This window comes from Dendrobates tinctorius, unplaced genomic scaffold (genome assembly GCF_039654945.1).
Source record: "Dendrobates tinctorius isolate UK_male_01 unplaced genomic scaffold, ASM3965494v1 ptg000256l, whole genome shotgun sequence".
NCBI lineage: Eukaryota > Metazoa > Chordata > Amphibia > Anura > Dendrobatidae > Dendrobates > Dendrobates tinctorius.
In genome coordinates, this window is record NW_027361923.1 from 4991294 (window position 1) to 5014721 (window position 23428).

Sequence of the window (23428 nt, forward strand, 5' to 3'; positions counted from 1 at the left end):
ACGGATCCGCTTTAGTAGTGAGTGACTGAAATTTAAAGGAAAATGAGTCTGGGAAAAAGGAGAGAGAGAGAGAGAGATTTTCTGCCGCCAGAACGGAATTTGGGGTTAAATTTCTGGCAAGGAAATTCTTCCGGGCATACTCAGTGTCAAAAAGTGGATCCGTTGCCGGATTCCGTCAATAAACGGTTAGGCAACGGATCCGCCGCCCATAGGCGACCATTATAGTGAATGGCGGAGAGCGGCGGATCTGTTGTTATCCGCTATTTTGACGCAGACAAAAAACGTTTCATTGTCCGTCCACTAAAGTCAGCGGACGACAAAATTTTGGTGGATCCGCCGCTAATGCAAGTCAATGGGGAAAAAAAAAGGATCCGCCAAAAAAAAATGGCGGATTTTGAGTGACGTCAAACAACTGAAGTGTGAAACAGGCCTTATTAGTATGAGGTGAAATCTGCGGCAAAATCGCTGACAAAAATAAGCAGTGTGTGCCTGAGACTTCAGGAGTCTCGCTCTCTTGGCCGGCAGTAGGAAATCCTTCAGGTTTTGTGACAAAACTACACGGAAAAACACATCAGGCGTATAGGGGGCGCCGGCCATTTTGACGGTCGGGAGAGATGTGGATCGCGCTTGTCAAATTCGGACTGCCAAATGGTATTCCTCCCCCTGAGACCAGTAAGTGGCTGCAACGTCAGCTGGTGACTCTCTGATAGAGAACACATTAGCGTTCGGAGAAAGGAGCGCTCCTGTGTGTGGGAGGGACGGCGGAGAGGGGTCAGCCCAACTATCAGCCTTTGCCTGTGTCTCTTACTAAATTCCCCCCCAAAAAAACTATCCAACGGCTATTATGGCGTCCAAAGATTAATAAAATCAGGTTCCCCATAACGATAATCTTCCAGGAGGCCTAGATAAAAGCGCAAAACTCGATAAGACACCAGATTCCAAAATGAATCCTAACTTTAGACTAGTCCCCTATGTAGATTTTCACCTCCAAATCCGGCCACACATGGTGCTCCCCTTCTTTTTCTGTCACACAGACTTCTCCCCGTATCCATACACCCTCCTCTCACACACGGGCCGGCCTTGTCCCTTCTCCGATCAGACGCCCCCCTCATTACCTTCACCACAGTCGTCTTCCTCTGTGGTGAGGGACTATGGAGTCGGCGCATGTCCTGTATCGTGTCACATTTGGTTTTGCTGGAACATATTTAGAACCGTGTCAGAAACAATTCAATTTTGTAAAAATCATGTTAATTTGCGGTAATTTTGCTGTATTTTTCCCTAAATTGAGGCAAAAATTAAAGTAATGCAAAAAAAAAAAAAAAATGCCTAAGGCCTCTTTCACACATCAGTTTTTTGCCTTCAGGCACGATCCGGCTTTTTTTTGTAAAACCGGATCCGGCAAAATGCAATGCCGGATCCAGTTTTTCCCCATTGACTTGCATTAGCGCCGGATCGTGCCGGATGGCATTGCGTTTCATCCGTTTTTTGCCGGATCCGGCAACTTGTCTCATTCCGGCGTCTGGAAAAAATGGCTACTGTAACGTTTTTTGTCTCCGGCGAAAAAGCCGGAAGCGCCGCATCCGGCGCTTCCAGCTTTTTGCTACAATGAAAGTCTATGGGCGCCGGAATGCGCCGGATCCAGAAAAAGACGGATCCAGCCACCGGATCCGTTTTTTTTAAGTCTGCGCATGCTCAGATCCAATTGGCCAGCCCCCAGGAACAGATATAACCTGCTAGACGGATCCAGCAAAAAAACGGATCCGTTTCTACAGTTCTCCAAAATTTAAGCCGGATCCGTTTTTTCTAAAAATAGCCGGATCCTGCCTGACGGCAAAAAACTGATGTGTGAAAGTAGCCTAAGACACTGCCGAGGAAGAGAAGGACTTACGCCCAGGAGGTCTGCCGAAAGACGCTTCAGAAGGTCATTTGGCCGGCAGCAGGATCGGCAACCATCAAGAACTTCCAGGCCAGTCCTAAAAAATAAGACACTTTTTTTACTTTTTTGAAGTCGTCCATGATTTTTTTTTTTTTTTTTTTTTTTTTTATACTTGTACAGGTTATTTTGGTCGTAATTCTTATCCTATCCAGTGTACAGTGAATGCATCTGATGTCTCCATATCAGAATTATGGGCTGGAGACACGTATCTCTGATAATCATGGTGATTTATTATTTGGTTTTTCCAATGTGTCTGTAAAAAAAAAAAATATTGTCTGTTTGTGATTTTTTGATAAGCCGTCCAGAAAAAATAAAAAGTCAAGTTGGCAACTCTGACCGGCAGCCATCTTGACGGACTCTCCCTGGAGCTCTTGGTGGTCCCAACCCGAGCTGTCCGGCGACCGGCCAGTCCCAGCATTGCGGCCATCTGACTGCCCCCTTATGGCGACTCTTGATATGCCCCTAGGGCTACAATATATAAATGCCATCCCAAGAGTGCATACTTTTTCCGTTTTTCATGACTCTGCTGGATCCAAATTTTCTTATCTTTAGTATGGCATCCATTTATCTCATATACAAAAAGTAATAAAAATCCATTTTCCAATATTGTCCCATAATGAAAAATGTATCCGTGTGGTATCTACTGCTTAAGTCACTCACTTGAATAGGTTAAATTTGATCCACAATTTAGATTTAAAAAAATGGACGCCTCTCCCATTTTTTTTATTGCTATGGGCAAATGATTGGAAGAAAAAAATGACGTCAGCATGCCCATAGACTACAATGGGAATGTGTGCATGAAACACAGACACTTGTATGAGGCTTTAAAAAGTTTTTGCTATATAATCTTAGAGCGGCATAATGTAGAGACAGAGACCCTGATTCCAGCGATGAGTCACGTACAGGGCTGCTTACTGTAGTTTTGATAAAATTACTGTTTTATCTGCTGCAGATCTAGCAGTTCTCTGAATGCTGTGCTTTGTATAACCCTACCCACACCACTGATGTGTATACTGTGCCTAAGAAGAAAACAGCCAATCAGTGGTGTGGGCGGGGTTATACAGACCTCAGGAATAATGAGGACTACATGGCAGCAGGTGTACTAGTCCTGTATAGAGTTGAGCGACTTTTGGTTTTTTAGGGTCGAGTTTCGTTTCGTGAAACCCGACTTTTCCAAAAGTCGGGTCGAGCAAGATCGTCCGATTATAGGGAAAAGTCGGGGTCGTCCCGAAACACGAAACCCAATGTAAGTCAATGGGGAATAAAAGTCGGCAGTGAGAGGAGGACAGGAAACACACCTACAGTGCCCATTTGAATGCCAAAAGCATCAATTCTTCTTACTTAAGCTGGTCAACCTTAATTAACTTCATAATACAAGTTACGCACTGAAAAATGGGGGTTATTTGGCTAAAGTTGTGGGGGGGTAGGGCTGGCTCCAGGTTTTCATGTGCCCTGGGCGAAAGAGCGCTCCTTTAACACATAATACCACAACTCATCATGCTCCGATACGGCAGAGAAATAGCGGTATAGTACAATGAAAAATACTTCACTTTTTACATCTCATGACGAGGCCCATCTATTTCTCCATACAGAATCATTGGTCCCATATAATGTTTGAAACAGTATATGATGAGCTCCACATAATGCTACAGTATATGTTGGTCCCCATGGATGAAGCTCCACTGTCTCATGGGCCCAAATAATGCTCCAAACATAATGGGCCCCATTTCTAATGCTCTAGTGTATAATGGGCCCTGTAAATGCTGCTCCAGTGTCTGATGTCCACCGTTGGAATGTTCCAGTGTATGGTGGGCCCCATCTATCATTCTCCAGAGTATAGTGCTCCCCAAAAATTGCTGTCCCAACATTGAAAACAATCAAATAAGTCTCCTCGCTAGGGAATCCCTGTACTAGTCTGGACTCCTCGTCGTCCCCATCTTCCATCTCACTGCACAGTATTTCAACCTTGCTAGTGCTGTGATCCTGAGCAAGCAGGGGGGGCCCACTCGTTGGCGACGGCACTGGCACAGGGCCCCTGATAGTACGGTGGTGTGTCTGATGGCGGGTGGGCCGAACCTGCACTTTCATCTGCAGCTTCCTCTTTGTCACCGTGTAAGATGGAACTGTATATGGGAAGGGTAACCTGAGTTTCATCAGGGTCAGATTCAGGTCGTGTAGCGTGCGAGGGGAATGTAGTGGTCTGGGTCAATGTACCAGCAGATTCATCGAACAGTGGCTGGGCATCAGTGCACTTGTGTCGCCCCCAGGAGTACGGTTGCCACAGTGGCATTACCTTCCTCCTAGGGAGTGTGATATCATGCTTGGGAGCAACGAAGGATCTCTAGCAGGTTAACTGATTGGGCGGCGTTATTCCCACGAGTCATGACCCTCCAAACAGCGTTCATGAAGGCAAAGTGTTTGTTTTACGTGGGCAGTATGGTTGCAAAGCTGAACCTTAAAGGAATGTCCAGAAGGGCACCACCAGGAGTGGAGCCTACGTCGTAATTTGACTCAACACGGGCAGCCTCAACCATGCCAGCTACAGAACAGATGCACACATTGCAAGCTTATTTCCGTTAACGAACGAGACTCCGTCATGCCCCGCGGTCCGAGTCCAGCTTACTAGAGGGACACGTGAGGCTCTGGCACATGAGATTGGCCAATAACTGGTGTGTCATGCCCTTACATGTCCGTGGCTGCATGTGCGCTACACTGAAAAGGCCAGCGTTTGTCGCTTACAGGTGCAGATAACCCGCTGAACAACGTTAGTGATGGGGATCACTGATTACAATTATTACTTGCGAACGATGATTTGCCAGTAAGTGCAGGTCAACCGCAGTTCCGGAATTAGGCCTAACCGTCATTCCTGAAAAAATGAAAAACTTACGTGTGCAAACCACAGGTGCTGTAGCTTGCTTAACAGCTCACCAGCTGTTCTCACGCCCAGTATGGATTACACGTGATTGCACAAAGGTGAGAAAGGGTACCGTATCCCCGGATAACATGTATGGATAGCGTACACATTCAAAATATATGTCTATACATCAGGAGGCAGGCTCAGACGGTGTTAGGCCCAGTATGGATTGCACGTGATTGCACAAAGGTGAGAAAGGGTACCGTATCCCCGGATAACATGTATGGATAGCGTACACATTCTAAAGATATGTCTATACATCAGGAGGCAGGCTCAGACGGTGTTAGGCCCAGTATGGCTTGCACGTGATTGCACAAAGGTGAGAAAGGGTACCGTATCCCCGGATAACATGTATGGATAGCGTACACATTCAAAATATATGTCAATACACCAGGAGGCAGGCTCAGACGGTGTCAGGCACAGTATGGATTTGATGGCCCAGACTACACAGCGGAGGAGCAGGGAGAGGTAAAGATTGCAAATGCTGGGACCCTGCCCAAGCAAGGGGGGCCCACTTGTGGTTGTCGGTACTGGCACTGGGCCCCTCATAGTACAGCGGTGTGTCTGACGGCGGGTGTGCACCACCACCGTCAGAGACACTTGATTGCACTATGAGGGACACTGCCAGTGCCCGCGCCCAAGAGTCGGCCTACCCACCTGTCCAGGGCAACGGCACTCGCACGGTGTCATGCGCTAGGTGGTGACCCCGGCCATGGGGGGGGAGGCAGCACAGTTAGGGAGTTTTAGAAAGTGGCATATGCTGATGTTGGACATTCAGCTGATGCAAAAGGCGAAATAGGTCAAGTCCCAGGAAGAGGTGGACCAAAGCAAGCCATTTTTCTGTCACCCTATGTGCCATCAGGGGAAGGTGGGACAAAATCCTTGGAAACCCATGCGTGGCTCATTTTAATGAAGGTTAGATCATCCACATTTTGGGTTGACAGACGGGTCCTTTTTTCTGTCAGGATTGATCCAGCTGCACTGAAGACTCTTTCCGATAGCACACTTGCAGCTGGGCAAGCGAGCTCCTGTAAGGCATATTGTGCCAATTCAGGCCAGGTGTCCAGTTTAGCAGCCCAATAGTCAAAGGGGAATGACCTGTGTGGGAGAACATCGATATGGGAGGAAAAGTAGTTTGTAACCATAGTTGACAACTGCTGTCTCCTGTCACTTTCCATCGATGCTGTATTACCAGTTGTGTGAGCGGTACTTGAAAAATCAGTCCACAACATTGTCATGAAACCCCTGTCTCCAACGCCACTTCTGCTGTGTGCACCATGAACACCTCTGCCAAGCTGCCCCCGGCCCGTACGGCTCGTGTGAGAACCATCACCGCTGCTGTGTGCTGGGAATGCCTCAAGCAACCGATTTACCAGAGTTGCTTGTTTATTAGCCAATATTAGGTCAAGGTTCTCCTGTGGCATGATGTTTTGTAATTTGCCTTTATAGCGTGGATCCAGGATGCTGGCCAACCAGTAGTCATCATCGTTCATCATTTTGGCAATGCGGGGGTCCCTTTTTAGGATCCGCAAGGCATAATCTGACATGTGGGCCAATGTTCCCGGTGTCAATGATGCACTGCGAGTGCTGGTTGGAGGAGCACTTTCTGGCAAATCCACATCCCTCCAGTCACGCACAAACCCTGTACCAGACCTTGCCACGCCAACATTTTCACTTGCCCCACGAGATGCATCCTCCTCCCCTAAGTAATCATCCCCATTATCATCCTCCTCCTCCTCTTCTTCCTCCAACTCGTCCAGGAGAGGTCCCTGAGCAGACAATGGCTGAATGTCATCAAGGATTCCCTCCACCTCTTCCTCCTCGTCAACATTGGCTGCAGACGCCTGCTCCTTAAGGTGCGTCAAAGTTTGCATGAGCAGACGCATAAGTGGGATGCTCATGCTTAGGATGGCGTCGTCTGCGCTTACCAGCCGTGTGCATTCCTCAAAACACTGAAGGACTTTACAGAGGTCTTTCAGCTTCGACCACTGCACACCTGTCAACTCCATGTCTGCTCTCAAAGTGCCTGGCCGTATATCCTCCCACAAATGCACTATGGCCTGCCTCTGCTCGCACAGCCGCTCCACCATGTGCAGGGTGGAGTTCCACCTTGTTGCAATGTCGATAATGAGGCGGTGGTTGGGAAGGTGGAGCAATCGCTGCAGCTTCTGCATACGAATGGAGTGTACAGGCGACCGGCGGATGTGCACGCACAGTCTTCGCACCTTCTGGAGCAGGGCTGTTAACTCCGGATAATTTTTGAGGAAGCACTGCACCACCAGGTTCAAGGTGTGAGCCAAGCAAGGTATGTGGCTGAGTTTTGAAAGGGCTATGGCTGCCACAAAATTATGGCCGTTATCACTAACTACCTTGCCTGCCTCAAGATGTACACTGCCCAGCCATGACTCAGTTTGTCGCTTCAAGTACTCAGCCAGCACCTCGGCGGTGTGTCTGTCGCCCAAACACATCATCTGCAACACAGCCTGCTGACGCTTTCCACTAGCTGCTCGATAGGGGGACACCTCGTGTGCAACAGTGGCAGCTGCAGATGGAGTGCTCGTACGACTGCGCTCTGTGGACGAGCTTTCGCTTCTGGAGGAGGAGGAGGGTGGAACGCCTACAGCCAACTGTTTCCTATACCGTGGGCTAGGTAGCACTGTCCCACCACCGCTGTCCCCTGTGGACCCTGCATCCACCACATTAACCCAGTGCGCAGTGATGGACACGTAACGGCCCTGGCCATGCCGACTGGACCATGCATCAGTTGTGAGGTGCACCTTTCCACTCACTGACTGCTTGAGTGCATGGACAATGCGGTCTTTCACATGATGGTGGAGGGCTGGGATGGCTTTGCGAGAGAAGAAGTGGCGACTGGGTAGGTCATAGCGTGGTACTGCATTGGCCATGAGTTCGCAGAAAGCTGCGCTTTCCACCAACCGATAGGGCATCATCTCAAACGAGATTAGTTTGGCAATGTGGGCGTTCAAACCCAGTGTACGCGGATGAGAGACTGAGTACTTTCTTGACCTACTCATAGTGTCTGGGAGGGTGAGCTGGACTTGAGAGCTGCATATGGAAGAAGTAGCGGTGGACAGGGCGGACTGAGAGAGGGTTGATGATGGTGATGGAGTTGGTGTTCTTTCTGATGGCCTAGAATCAGTATTTCGTTGATATAACAGTGGGATTCCCTGACTGCTGTGGCCTTGCAACGACACCTCAACATTTGCTGCTGTGCTAACCGGTGGGCTTACAGTGGGGGAAACAATGTAGCGCTGCTGACTACCTTCGTTGTGATCAGTTGCACATGTGGCACTTGAGGTTTGGTGTTGTGTCCACACTTGCAAGTGCATGCTGGTTAAATGTCTAAGCATGCAACTGGTATTCAAATTTTTCAGATTTTTCCCTCGGCTAAAGGTCTTTGCGCACTTCTTACAGATAACCTTGGCCTGATCATGAGGATTTTGTTCAAAAAAGTGCCACACTGCACTCTTCCTACTTTGGCAGACATTTTGCGGCCTAGCACGCTGTGATGTTTTGACCCTCTGGACAAGCTGTCCAGCAACTCTTTGATTTTTGGAACCTGTCTTTGGAGTGCTCCGGGCCTGCCAGATAACAGCTGTTGCGATGTTGATGTCTGCTGTGGATGCTCCTCATCTGAGCTATTGGAAGCAGCACCCTCTTCCCCCAATGGATGCCAATCTGTGTCAACAACTGGGTCATCCATCACCTCCTCTTCAATGTCATGTGCACCTTCCTCTGTGTCACCGTGTATGGTGGTATAGTGTGCGGGAAGGGGCACCTGAGTCTCATCAGGGTCAGAATCAGGCTCTGTACACTGCGAGGACAATGTAGTGCTCTGAGTGAATGTACCAGCAGAATCATCTATCAGCGGCTGTGCATCAGTGCACTCCATGTCAGATTCATCTTGGCCTGGGTAATTCACCATTTCACTTGATAATCCAGGCATGGTATGTGAAAACAGCTCCATGGAGTAATCAGTAGTATGGCCTGCGTCATCCTTCAATCTTGGTTGTGGTGAAGGACACAAGGAAAGGTGTGGTTCATGAACATGAGCCTCCAATGACGACTCAGTGCTTTTACTTTTTACAACTTCAGTAGATGAGGCGATAGAGTTGGAGGCTGAGTCAGCAATGTAAGACAAAACTTTTTCCTGATGCTCTGGCGTTAAAAGCGGTTTGCCAACTCCTAGAAAACTAAGCCTTCGAAGCCTTATGGAGCCAGACGATGACGCAGGCTCAACACCTCCTGCATTCGGTCCTATTTTGCTTTTGCCACTACCATCAGATCCACCACCAACACCATCATTACCAGCTGCCAACCCCCGCCCAATTCCACGGCCTCTTCCACCAGCCTTCCTCATTTTTGGTAGAAATGTAGACAAAATCCAACAAACTATATAGTAATGTAAAACAAGGTACAAGGTGTCTATAGGACAGGGGAGATTTAGATTTTCTGCACACACTAGTGGACACTGGACACTTTTGGATTGTGTGAGGCCCACTGAATATCACAGCGCTATGTCACAGGCTCGATGGCACAGGTGTGAAAAAAGTGACTACAGGATAAGAGAGATTTTGAATTTCTGTGAGATTTTGAATTTCTGCAGACACTTGTGGACACTGGACACTTGGATTGTGTGAGGCCCAATGAATAGCACAGCGCTATGTCACAGGCTCGATGCAGCAGGTGTGAAAAAAGTGACTACAGGATAAGGGAGATTTTGAATTTCTGCAGACACTTGTGGACACTGGACACTTGGATTGTGTGAGGCCCACTGAATATCACAGCGCTATGTCACAGGCTCGATGCAGCAGGTGTGAAATAAGTGACTACAGGATAAGGGAGATTTTGAATTTCTGCAGACACTGGACACTTTTGGATTGTGTGAGGCCCAATGAATATCAGAGTGCTATGTCACAGGCTCGATGCAGCAGGTGTGAAAAAAGTGACTACAGGATAAGGGAGATTTTGAATTTCTGCAGACACTTGTGGACACTGGACACTTGGATTGTGTGAGGCCCACTGAATATCACAGTGCTATGTCACAGGCTCGATGGCACAGGTGTGAAAAAAGTGACTACAGGATAAGGGAGATTTTGAATTTCTGCAGACACTTGTGGACACTGGACACTTGGATTGTGTGAGGCCCACTGAATATCACAGTGCTATGTCACAGGCTCGATGGCACAGGTGTGAAAAAAGTGACTACAGGATAAGGGAGATTTTGAATTTCTGCAGACACTTGTGAACACTGGACACTTGGATTGTGTGAGGTCCAATGAATATCAGAGCGCTATGTCACAGGCTCGATGCAGCAGGTGTGAAAAAAGTGACTACAGGATAAGGGAGATTTTGAATTTCTGCAGACACTTGTGGACACTGGACACTTGGATTGTGTGAGGCCCACTGAATATCACAGCGCTATGTCACAGGCTCGATGCAGCAGGTGTGAAAAAAGTGACTACAGGATAAGGGAGATTTTGAATTTCTGCAGACACTTGTGGACACTGGACACTTGGATTGTGTGAGGCCCACTGAATATCACAGTGCTATGTCACAGGCTCGATGGCACAGGTGTGAAAAAAGTGACTACAGGATAAGGGAGATTTTGAATTTCTGCAGACACTTGTGGACACTGGACACTTTTGGATTGTGTGAGGCCCAATGAATATCAGAGCGCTATGTCACAGGCTCGATGCAGCAGGTGTGAAAAAAGTGACTACAGGATAAGGGAGATTTTGAATTTCTGCAGACACTGGACACTTTTGGATTGTGTGAGGCCCAATGAATATCAGAGCGCTATGTCACAGGCTCGATGCAGCAGGTGTGAAAAAAGTGACTACAGGATAAGGGAGATTTTGAATTTCTGCAGACACTGGACACTTGGATTGTGTGAGGCCCAATGAATAGCACAGCGCTATGTCACAGGCTCGATGCAGCAGGTGTGAAAAAAGTGACTACAGGATAAGGGAGATTTTGAATTTCTGCAGACACTTGTGGACACTGGACACTTTTGGATTGTGTGAGGCCCACTGAATATCAGAGCGCTATGTCACAGGCTCGATGGCACAGGTGTGAAAAAAGTGAATTGTAGAATTGGGCAGAATAGGAATCTCCCTAGAGTGTAGGTCTGTAAGAACGGAACAAGTCCTCCACAGTGACACACAGATAGCTTCACTGTGGCTGTGATAACAGCCGTTACACGGTACTGTGTGAGGAGCGTACACCGCTGTATGGTGTGAATAAATACACGCTCAGTACCTTAGCAGGACAAAAAAAAATTGGGATTGCTTTTAAAAAAGCAGTTTGCAGAGCAGTGGGGAAACAGCAATGCAGCTGTCAGGAAGCCTTAGAAGGCAGCCTAACAACCAACACCGCTGATCCACCACAATATAGCCTCCCCTTGCACTGCACACACAGTGACTGGTGTGTTGCACAGGCAAAATCGCTAGCAGCAGAAGCAGTTTTTTTGTCTTCTTCCCTGCCTAACGCTCTCCCTACAGAATCAGCAACCTCTCCCTATGCTAAGATCGGCAGAAGTAAGATGGCGGTCGGCGTGCACGCCCTTTTATAACCCCTGTGACGCCCACCAAAGCAAGCCAATCACTTGCATGCCCTTCTGAAAGATGGTGGCGACCCCTGCCTATGTCATCACGTTGCCCACAGTGTCCGTGGATCCTGATTGGCTGAAAAAGAGCGCTAAACAAACTTTTGAGATGCGACTTTGGCGCGTAAGTCGCCGACCTCGTGGCCGACCTCATCCTAGGGTCGGGTTTCGTTTCATGAAACCCGACTTTGCCAAAAGTCGGCGACTTTTGAAATTGTTCGACCCGTTTCGCTCAACTCTAGTCCTGTAGTGATAATCTCCTGCTAATAAAACAGTGATTTTATCAAAACTACAGCAAGCACTTGGAATCAAGGTCTCTGTCCCTACATCATGCTTATCTCAGATGACATGGCACAGACTTGGATGGGATGAGAGTTACCTTCAATCCCAGACATTACTGTTGTTGGGTAGCTGTGAATCCCAGCTATCATATATACTAGAAAATGAATGTCACACATGCATCGAACAATTAGCAGACCAGTTCTTATTTTTTAATGTACATTTCTGCCTTTTATAATATCAATTATTTATTATATATATATAAAGCAAACAGTTATGCATAGTATATTTAAAGCATTATTATAGAAAAGCATAGTTATGTTATTTTAATACATTTATCAAAATATACAGTTTGTCGTGTTACTAGATAAAATTCATGGCTAGTATAATGGAGAGATGCATGGAAATGTAGTGCACAAACAGGTATTTTTCTTTACTGCTATTTTTTATGATCTTTATTAATGGAGGAGGATGCTTAGAGAGTAATTCTGCAGAGCAGCCAGAGGACACGCCCCCGAGGATCCTGTGAGTCACTTCCTTTTGCTAAAGATCATAAAAATTAGCACTTAAAAAAATCTCCATTTGTCTGAAACCGTATGGTAGGGGGTAGAAAAAAAAATGAAAAAGAATCCTCACTGGAGCAGTGGGAATAAAATAAGAGCGAAAGGTGGCCACTTTTAATCTGGTGACATAACCTCTTTCCACTTCAATTCAAAATGTACAAATGAAAATAAGAAACTTTGAATTATTAGGCAGTTTTGACCATATCATTCATCAGCCACCTGTTCAATTAGGCTTGCATGCCCCCCCCCCCCCCCAATGGATCTTAAAGCATGTCGTTCTCGGAGACACCCCAGCGTTTCAGAGATAAAAATACCTGGCTGAAATTATTTGGGTTCCCTTTAAGGTACAGTATAAGGTACCTCTATGGGACTGATAATAATCCATTTAGTGATTAATAAAAAATATATCCATATGTTCATAAAAGTAATTTTAGTAACATACAGATAACAGGAGGACATGGTAGATAAAGCAATGTTCTGAAATTCTAGAGAGATGCCATGAACCGTTGGTAAACATCGAAACTCTGAAGTCATTAATATGCTAATTTATATAAGTATTTATAAAAGTGTATCAGGCGTACATATGTGCATTTGCTATCATCATAGGCATGGCATGCTATATAATGTATATTGGCAGCTACTATTCTGTATGGAGAGCGGGCACACTATGCCAATGCAGATATCATGGGCATTGGATGTAGCACATATGACGTGTGCTAAAGCAGCCTAGATACATTTCCTCACTCCACTTTAAAGAAAAGGGGGAGACAGGGCGCTTCCAATGCGTAGGTCTGTATGGAAAGTAGATGAGTGCACAGCAAGTGTTAGGCTCACCTGATAGGGTTGTGAGAGTCACAACACCTATAATCGCATAAAACAGCTGCAGCAGTCTGCACGAGGTCCAAGGACTTGGTACAAAGAGAAGGCTGGTAGTGCAATATGAGACTGCGCTGCTGTGGTAGAATTCAAGGTATCTTTATTTCCAACGCGTTTCCTGAGCCAGTCCCAGCTCACTTAATCAGGGCATGTTACAGAAGTTCATTGCAGGGGTATATATACACAAAAAAAAAAAAAAGGGGGAGGCGCCAAGAATAGTGAGGCGACACGTCAGCATGGATACATATACATGAATCATACAAAACAATAAAACTTTATTACAACCATATTAAAACGATGTTTAAAATGCCATAAAAAGAGTGTTGGTATAAAAACGTGATTAAAAAATAAAAAGACACAGGGGGGATCACGAGGTAAAAGATTAAAAAATGGCTCTCGAGTCCTGAGGTGGATTAGAACTTGCCTCAGAGAATATAACTCATGGTATTAGTCCACTATGCTACATGTGAAACTGGAAAGTAAGGAGAAAATGGTTAAAATCATGTGTAAATAGCTAAAACTAGTCTCAAATATCTTTTTTCTAGGTGGAGAAAAGAGAAGAACAACAAGAAGAAACTCTCTGGAATAGGTGATATAAAAATGGTTAAAAATTGAGTGTTAAGACATAATAAAAAAAAATAAAAAAATAAAAAAAAAAATGCATAATTTTTTTTTTTTTCTTTCTTTAAAAAACGAAGATGATGATATAAAGGAATTGAAAGGATAAGATATTAAAACACAGGGTCAAAATAAAATCAATAAAAAGCATCATTGATGATATTAAGACCATTGGGCTCAATAGATTTGAGTTTGTAGATCAAAAAACTTCCTTTCTGCATAGTGATTGAAACCTATTGGGGATGTGGTCTGGTATATGATCAATGGGATAAATGGTGGCTTTACTGAAATCTCTGGAATGTGTGGTGTCAAAGTGTCGTGAAAGTCCATGTTTCTGGAAGCCTATTTTGATATTGTGACGGTGTGAATTAATGCGACAATGTAGTGCTTGTGTAGTGCGACCTACATACAATCTGGGACAAGGACAGGAAATGACATATATAACATGAGAGGAATGACAAGTGAGGTGGAATTTGAGGGGAAATTTTTCAAGTGTAATGGGGTGGACAAACACGGACGTGCAGTGTGAAATGGTATGACAGCAAGCACAATTAGGACGGTGACACTTATAAATCCCTGGTGATGAAATGGTATGGGTAGTAGGCTTCTGGGGTAGAAGTCTACTTGGAGCCAGAATATTCTTTAATGACCTGGCCTTTCGGAAGGTGATAGCAGGTTTGTCTGGAAGGACCCCATTAAGTATCGGGTCCTTCTTAATGATGGGCCATAAATTATTTAGAACATCTCTTATCCTGTTCTGTTGTGAACTGAATGTTGTAATAAAATTTGTTCTAAAGAGTTCAGCATCATCTTTCTTTTGTTTAGCCAGAGATTTGCTGAGGAGAATATTCTGGTTAAAAGTTTTAAAAACATTATCACATGTAGAACTAATGAGTTTTTTGGAATACCTCTGAGCAAGGAACCTTTCCCTCAGGACCTCGGATTGTGTGTTAAAATCCTAAAATCCTTGAATTCTACCACAGCAGCGCAGTCTCTTATTGCACTACCAGCCTTCTCTTTTTTCCACTTTAAAGATGACAGATCGTTAGGTGTCACATCGTAGTCATTGTACAAAGTTACATATTGTCTCTTCAAAGAGGAAGAGGACTGGAACTCTAGAACCACCTTTCTGAAGAGACAATTTGGCTATTTAAATTCCCAGATTTAGCCTATAAGTCTCCGCACTCTGACATGCCAGGCTTGGCTTGTCGCTCTCCACAAGGAGACCCTAATACATTGTGACATATAATACGTTGAAGACAAAGAACCGTCGCGTTGAGCTTTTCCAAATTACTTGACTCCGGGCTAGGAAGGGGAATTTTTATAAACCCAGTTGGAGGTCCGGTCATCTTTGGGCTGAGAAATTAAGGTTACATAGGGTTCCCTGCTACTCTAGGGTGCAAGTTTGGTTGGACATTGGGAGCACGAAAACGGCTCTGCCCCGGGTTTGGCTAGGGAGAACATCGAAGATCTCTGACTCGCGCCGTGGCCTTCTGGCTTAGAGTAATGGTGAAGTTTTTTGAGGACCTTCTCCTCCGGGAAGGGTCTACATGAATCCTCACCTCGTTTGCTGTTTTGGTGTGACTTTGTTCACATTTTTTTATTGCCTAGGATGCTGCTTCAATCAAAAATTCATCAGTACTATTAACTCCAATGGAGGGCACAGGCGAGGTACAAAAACTATACAATAGCTCACAACATGCAATTTCTAAACAAAACCTCTATACAAAAATAAACCTTTAAATCAAGTTTGACTCCTGGTGCTTTTCTTCACGGTCCCCAGTCTTAGGGATGAGACATTAGAAAGTGACATATTGTTTCAATCAGATTTTTATGTATATGTACTGTATACATAGTAATTAAATGTAGCATTTATTTTTATACCCCACAGGCCACACACATGAAGAATACGGGAGACTGTTATCACGTGCAGTACACAACCAGTACTTATCAGAAATTCCTCCAGTTCCTTTAATATTGATGTAGGCTTCACAGACTAATTTTCTTCTTGTCTAATCATCAATTTTTGAAGGACATCCAGTTCTAAGTATTATCACTTTTGTGCCAATTTGAAGCCATTTCTTCTTGACGTTTTCACAGTGTTCCATGGCATATTTAACCCATTTACCCCCAAGGGTGGTTTGCACGTTAATGACCGGGCCAATTTTTACAATTCTGACCACTGTCCCTTTATGAGGTCAGAACTCTGGAACGCTTCCATGGATTCCGGCGATTCTGACATTGTTTTCTCGTACTTCATGTTAGTGGTAACATTTCTTTGATATAACTTGTGTTCATTTGTGAAAAAAGCAGAAATTTGGTGAAAATTTTAAAAATTTCCAACTTTGAATTTTCATGCCCTTAAATCACAGAGATATGTTACATAAAATACTTAATAAGTAACATTTCCCACATGTCTACTTTACATCAGCACAATTTTGGAACCAAATTTTTTTTTGTTAGGAAGTTATAAGGGTTAAAAGTCAACCAGCGATTTCTCATTTTTACAACACCATTTTTTTAGGGACCACATCACATTGAGGGGTCACTTTGAGGGGTCTATATGACAGAAAATACCCAAAAGTGACAACATTCTAAAAACTGCACTCCCTTTTTTGTGCCCTACTCCTGACTGATAACTTTCAACAATGAGATCCCTTTGCTGTGTTGTAAGCTGATTACAGACCCTGACTTTTGAATTCTCCAAGAACAGCTGAGTTTTATATGGAGTTAGTCAGAGTCCCTATAAATGATGGCGGCCGTGTACTGACTACTATGTAACATAAGTGTAAATCTGATGGGTTAATTCTGAGTGCAACAACATCCCCAATTATAAGAGGTTGCTCACAATTGCACAAAAACGATTTCAGTTTCTTTCTCAATGGATTTGTACAGACTATGGGTGACATTAAAATGAGGAAAAAAGTTATGAAATTATTTTTATATCCACTGTATGTCCATGTAGCGGCTAAAAAGAGTAGGAAGTGAGAGAGTCTAGAATTAGGGCTTAGTGGCTAGTGTAAAAATGACACACAATATATGAGAAGAGGTAGACTCATCCATCCAACTTCGGGTGGTTTAATTTTTGTTTTTGCTTAATTTTTTGCATTTTTTTTATCAATGCATTTTTTGTAATATGGTAATCTCCTAGCCAACTATTAATCTATGAGTCCTTTTGATCAGTGAGCTGTAGAGCCAATGTGCATATATACTATTCAGTGTTAAAATGCAAGCGACTGCCGCCCGCTTTTCAGATATATATATATATATATTTGCCTTAAAGAGGCCCTATGTGGTCAAAACATTGCTCGTACTTTTTGCCTTGTGTATGCGGTAACCAATAAAGGGATCATCTGGGAGTTGCACCAAGACTGCATGGACCATGTGTCACGTCACAGCTGCCAGGTGACTCGGGACCAGGGGCTCCTTCCCTGTCCCTAACACTAGGGACGCCCTAGCTCGACCTGCTCCCCAGGGTACTTCAGATGGTGAAGATGACGGGGCCTCCGCCCCTTGCTTTATCTCCTAAGTTAGCCCTCCATTTGTTCTCTTCCCCCACCCAGGGAAAAGGGGGTGCTACTGTGCACCGTAGTACACCAACCCAACAAACAAGGCAACACAGACAAGGGTTAACAGAAAACTCCAGGCATTCAAAATATTCACTCATATGTAACAGAGGAATACACCGGGGTGTGAAAGTAAGGGAATAAACAAAAACAGAGGATAGGGAATTACCAAACATACAAACAAAGCAACAGTCACTAATAACTCCTCCAACTCTCATTCTCATATGTGCTCCTCTCCCACCGTTAGCCATGCAGCAAATGCTAGCTCTGACGAGGATTAGTATCAGAGCCCAGATTATAAAGGGAAAATGAGTGGCTAACCAAGCTCAGCTGTGAGCACAGGGATTTCCAACATGGCCGATTAACCCCTGTTATGCCAGAAGAAATAACACATTTAAAATGAAGAAGTACTTCTTCTAAGCGCCGGAGTAGGAGCAATCAGACGCTGCGGTCTTCTGGCTCCACACTGTCGCGGCAACCCCGTGACACCATGGCGTGGTGCATGGGAGTAGACAGGAGCCTAGGAGCCAATGCCTATGTTTATGTGTCTGCTGCAAAGTGACTTTTACGGAACAAGAAGTATGAGCCTGGTGTAAGGCTTACTGACAGGTGTAAAAAGTGCAAGATTTCTGAAATATTTGTAATGATTAAGCCTCTCTCTGATCCATGCTGTCTATAATTCAGAGAGCATGAATTTACTAGACAGGTTCTCTATAAACAATAGGTAATTTTCTGATTTCACAGTCCCTGTAATGTCCATGAATGAAACAGTTTACAAATGGCTAACACCCCAAGGATCTCTGCACTTATTAAACTGAATGACTTCACAGTAAAATTCGGTTAAAGCCCTGGGCATCGGGGACACTTCCTCCCACTCCGATCGGTTGCTGTGGTAGACTTGAACCTCGTCAGTGATTTCATCCGGGGCATAATCGCCACCCAGGATATAAATTTTATCTTCGATACCCACTGCCCCAGCATTAAAACCAGCGCACTCAAAGGACCCTTCACCCTTCCAAACGCAAGTCTCGGGGCAGAAACTGTAAACTTTATATGTTGAAAGGTCACAGATGTACAAGGTGCTGTTGACGGGAACGGCTTTGATTAAAGTGGCATGAAAAAATTGTCCAAACTCTGCCAGAAGTTCACACCATTGATCTGTGTCTGCATTATACTTGAAAAAACAGTCAAGCGAAGGATTAAAAGCATCTGTGATCTCAACTTCGGATCCCAGTACGTAAATGAAGGACTTGCACGTGCTTGCTTCAGGATAGTATATCCCTCTTGGCAGTGGACCAACTGACTTCCATTCTTTAGTTAAAGGATTATAAGCTTCGACATCTAGTAGACTACGAATGTCTTGTGCTCCTTTGGTTTTCCCACCAATCACAAACAACTGGTTGAGGGCTATGACAGACGTATGCATGGTTCTTGGCTTTTTCATGGCTGGTACTAAAAATGAGTTATTGCTTGAAGGACAGTAGCACCAGGTTCTGTCAGTAGCTTCATGGTGGTGTTCGGCAATATGAAGCCGCACGGCACGACAGCAGCTACCAGTACATCCTCCTGTGATAAAGAGCTTTTCTCCAAAACTAGATAAGCTAGAACCAGGGAGGTCAATGATATGGATCTGAGGAAGCTCCATCCATTTATCAGTTTTGATATTATAGCAAAATGTGTACTGAGTTTCTCCATCTTCTGCTGTTTTGTGGACAAAGATATATTTTTCCGTAGTCGAAATTCGGGCATCCGGGTATAATCCCCCAAAATGTTCAATGCATCGTATGGCATTTCTGATCTTTGATGAACAGTCCGTGCTTGCTAACAATGGCTCCTCAGAATCCAGTAGATTTTGAAGAAAAGATTGTGAGAGCTGATGTAGTCTAACCTTACTTATCAACTGGGGGAAAAAACATGCTCTCTTTTCCAAACTATGCTTCGTCCAAGCTAGGACAGCCATGAGCACAAACTCTTCATCTGGAACATTCAGGTCATCATCCTCCAGGCATTTTTCTAGCACCCCGACATTCAACTCCAAGAAGTCCGTAGATTGTGTTAGCAATAGGAAATGCCGTCGAGCAAAGTTTAAGGCACAGTCGAACAGACGGGTGGAACCGTAACTATCTGACAACGACAGGAGTGACAGGCAATTACTTATGTCAATGGTCTTAATTAAAAAATCACTGCATGCCTTTGAAAGTAGAGGCACCTGGAGAAAGGCGGTCATCTGAAATAGCATATCCACATTTCCTTCTGTAATCTCGGCTTTGCCTGTGTAGGCGTAATCCAGAAATGCTTTTATAGCTTTTGAAGACAGATTGCTGATCATGACGTTTCCTCCATCTCGTTCTTTCATATTTACTTCAAACATAGCCCTGAAAGGCAATAGAACTAAATTAGTCATGTAAGTTATAGTACCAAGCAAAAAAGTTGTTTTTAGAAACCCTAAAAAGGTGCACAGATTACCAAGGAAACCCTAACTTGTCCACATCCATATTTGCTCCTTGAAAGAGTAAATATAATACCCATCTTTAAGGTAAATATAATGTATGGTCAATCAGGGAGACCTCTGCTAATCCCAAAAACAGGGTTTCCAAAACTACCTTTGTGAGTGAAGTGGAGTGAGCATGTGTGACCACCAATCCTAAAGACTGTAAATTAAGCTGTGGTCGCACATGCTCACTACTGATCCATTCACACCGGGAACTTTAAGAACACTGTTCCACACAGACAGGAGAATGAAGCAAGAACAAGAAGGTATGCCCATGTGCATATACTCAGCATATTCCTAAGGCCAGTAATATCGCTAAGTCCAAGCAGACATTCTGACATAATATCTAAAATGTCCTATACGATTATGTTCAATATATACGTTGTGAGGCAGTGACCGATGTCACAGGTAGGGGTCTGTTTGTTCTCCCAGGGGTGCGCACGGAGGCATATTGAGGCCATGATGAGGGGGCGTCGCAGGCATAGCTATGATTGCAATGGTGAAGCAGTGACCGATGCCACAGGTAGGAGTCCACTGTGTGTTCTCCCCAGGATGTGCATAGAGGCATATGAAGGCCATAGGAGTGCACAGCATAGCTGTTACTGAAATGCAGACTAAAAATAATAAAAATAAGTGTTAGTCTTGGACATGCTAGTGTCCAAGGCAGATGTAGGGAAAACCTGCTCTGGGATGTTATGTTGTGAAACAGACTGTGGAATGGTAGTCATGCAGTCTGTTTAATTCCAGGCCTGAGTTTTCCATGTGGCTGAGGGCCTTAGGTTCATTTGATAAAAGCCCTGTAGGAAAGGGTTTGGGTGTGTCAGGGCCAGTTTCAGTTTGGTGTAGGTGAGAGTGCAGAGCAGAGGTTCTGCAGAGCTTTGTCTGTGTAAGGAGACACCGGACAGAGCAGAGCCAATAGGCCTGGCACCCACAGCGTACACAGCGGTGCTGTCTTCCATGGTAACTGGTCAGAGGTGGACTGGCGTGTTTAAGGACTGCAAACAGGAGGATATGGTTCCCGGCTGTAATCCAGAGGATATCATGGACTGTATACGGTTGTGAGTAAGAGACATTGACATGGAGGTGCAGTCACCCACGGTTACAGGACAAAGGGAGGTCCAGCATGTTTAGTGACTGTGTAAACTGAAGGAGGACGTGTCTTGTGAAAAGCTGTGAGTAAGAGACATTGACACGGCGGTACAGTCGCCCACAATAACTGGACAAAGGGAGGTCCAGCGTGTTTAGTGGCTGTGTAAACGGAAGGATGCCGTGTAGTATGTAGTGCCGTGAAATGGACATTAATACTATGCACTAAGATTATATGCACTTGTGTGAAGTGGACACTGAGATCATATGCACTTGAGTGAATTTGTACATTTAATGCTGTGAAGAAACACATTAAAGCAGTTTTGTGTTTGAACTTTGTGGGTCACTGCTTCCTCACTGCATATGGTGCTACCGGTGCACTACATAAAATAGTATATGCTCAATAGCTTGATAAGCGTCCCAATTTGCTGGGACTTAGAGATATTACTGCCTTTAGAGATATGCTGAGTATAAGCACATCGGCATACCTCATTTTGTGGGAAAAGACTATCTGCACTGAGACTTTATGGGACCTGTATATGAGTAGTGGGGACAGGAGGTGTATGAATAAAACTATTATACCTCTATTTAAACATTGATTTATCTTTCAAACATCTGGTATCAGTGGCGTAAGTTATTGGCCCCGGTGCGAACTTTCATATGGGGCCCCCCAATGCCAAAATACACGCACATCTCCGTTCCATACACCTCGTACACGCGTGGCTCCGCTCCATACACCTCGTATACGCTACGATCCATACACCTCGCATATGCCACGCTACGCTCCATACACCTCATATATGCTACGTTCCGCTCCATACACCTCGTATATGCTACGCTCCGCTCCATACACCTCGCATATGCTACGCTACGCTCCATACACCTCATATATGCTACGTTCCGCTCCATACACCTCGTATATGCTACGCTCCGCTCCATACACCTCGTATACGCTACGCTCCATATACTTCATACGCACGCAGCTCCGCTCCGTACACTTCATACGCATGCCGCACTGCTCTGTACACTTCATGCGCATGCCGCTCTGCTCCGTACACTTCGTACGCACGCGGCTTCTCTCCGTACACTTCGTACGCACGCGGCTCCGCTTTGTACACACACGGCTCCGCTCACCTCGTACACACACGGCTGCGCTCCATACACTTCGTACACACGGCTCCGCTCCATACACCTCGTACACACACGGCTCTGCTCCGCACACCTCGTACACATGGCTCTGCTCTGTACACCTTGTACACACACATAGCTCTGCTACATCCATCCAGTAAACTCCTCCTGACCCCTCACATAAACTTACCCTCTCCCAGCACCATGACAACCAGCACGGCAGAGTCCTGCATACACGAGGCTCCTGATCATGTGACCCCTGACTCCTCCCCTCCTGTGACCTCATCACAGGTCCTGTGCGCACAGAGCAGCCAATCAAAGTGCAGAGCTCCACAGCAAATGAGTGGCTGCAGCTCCGCGATCGGGCCCCTAAGGACCCTGGGCCCCATCGCAGCTGCAACCCTTGCGACTGCGGTAGTCCCGCCCCTGTCTGATATTAAGGGTTTACTTCCCTAAAAACCGACATCTGCATAGGTGATAGTAATTTTTAGGCTATGTGCACACGCTGCGGATTCACCAGCGGATTTTTCCGTATGGATCCGCAGGTAAAACCGCAGGTACAGTAAATTGACCTGCGGATTGGCCAGCGGTTTTCCCCTGTGGTTTGACACCTGGACAATGGAATAGGTGTCAAACCGCAGCGGAATCCGCAGAAAGAACTGACATGTCAATTCTTTCTGCGGATTTAAAACCGCAGCTTTTCCGCAGTGAAAAAACCGCAGCATGTGCACAGCGGATTGTAAATCCCATAGACTTACATTGTACTGTACACTGTCTGCGGAACTGCTGCACTGTCTGATACAAGAGCTGTCTCGCACTTACTGTTTGCCATGGGGCAGTAATTTTATGTTTTTTTTCACTTGGTGTTTTGGTATTTGGTGCTTCAGAAGGCATTATAGGGATATGCAGCTCACGTAGAGCGGAGGTGCCAGATCACTAACCCTATGGCGCCAAACTCCACGGACAGGCAGGGTGTGATATCATGTATAATTAGAGAATGTATATCTATACCACCAACAATTATTTCCTTTCCTGCCTTTCTCTGGCCCCTCGTATTTTAGTAGAGATTTTGGTCTTGTATTGTTTTTCCTCTATTATTTTTAATATAAAGTTGTGTGAAAAAGTATTTACCCCCTTCCTGATTTCTTATTCTTTTGCATGTTTGTCACATTTAAATGTCTCAGATCAACAAACAAATTTAAATATTAGACAAAGATAACAGAAGTAATCACAAAATGCAGTTTCTAATTTAACCCCCGGAGGTATTTTCGTTTTCGCATTTTCGTTTTTTGCTCCCCTTCTTCCCAGAGCCATAACTTTGAGGACTTTTTTTTTGCGCACCG

General features: G+C 45.1%; 1 protein-coding gene across 1 annotated transcript in view; it reads right to left on the reverse strand.

Moving 5' to 3' along the window:
- Positions 1-11949: 11949 nt before the first annotated feature.
- Positions 11950-23428, reverse strand: part of KBTBD3 (kelch repeat and BTB domain containing 3) — a 30946-nt gene continuing 19467 nt past the window's right edge. Inside the window, exon 3 of the mRNA XM_073558378.1 lies at positions 11950-19755. Coding sequence (XP_073414479.1) covers positions 18153-19755 — 1603 coding nt within the window. The 3' untranslated portion in view covers positions 11950-18152. The remainder of the gene's footprint in view (positions 19756-23428) is intronic.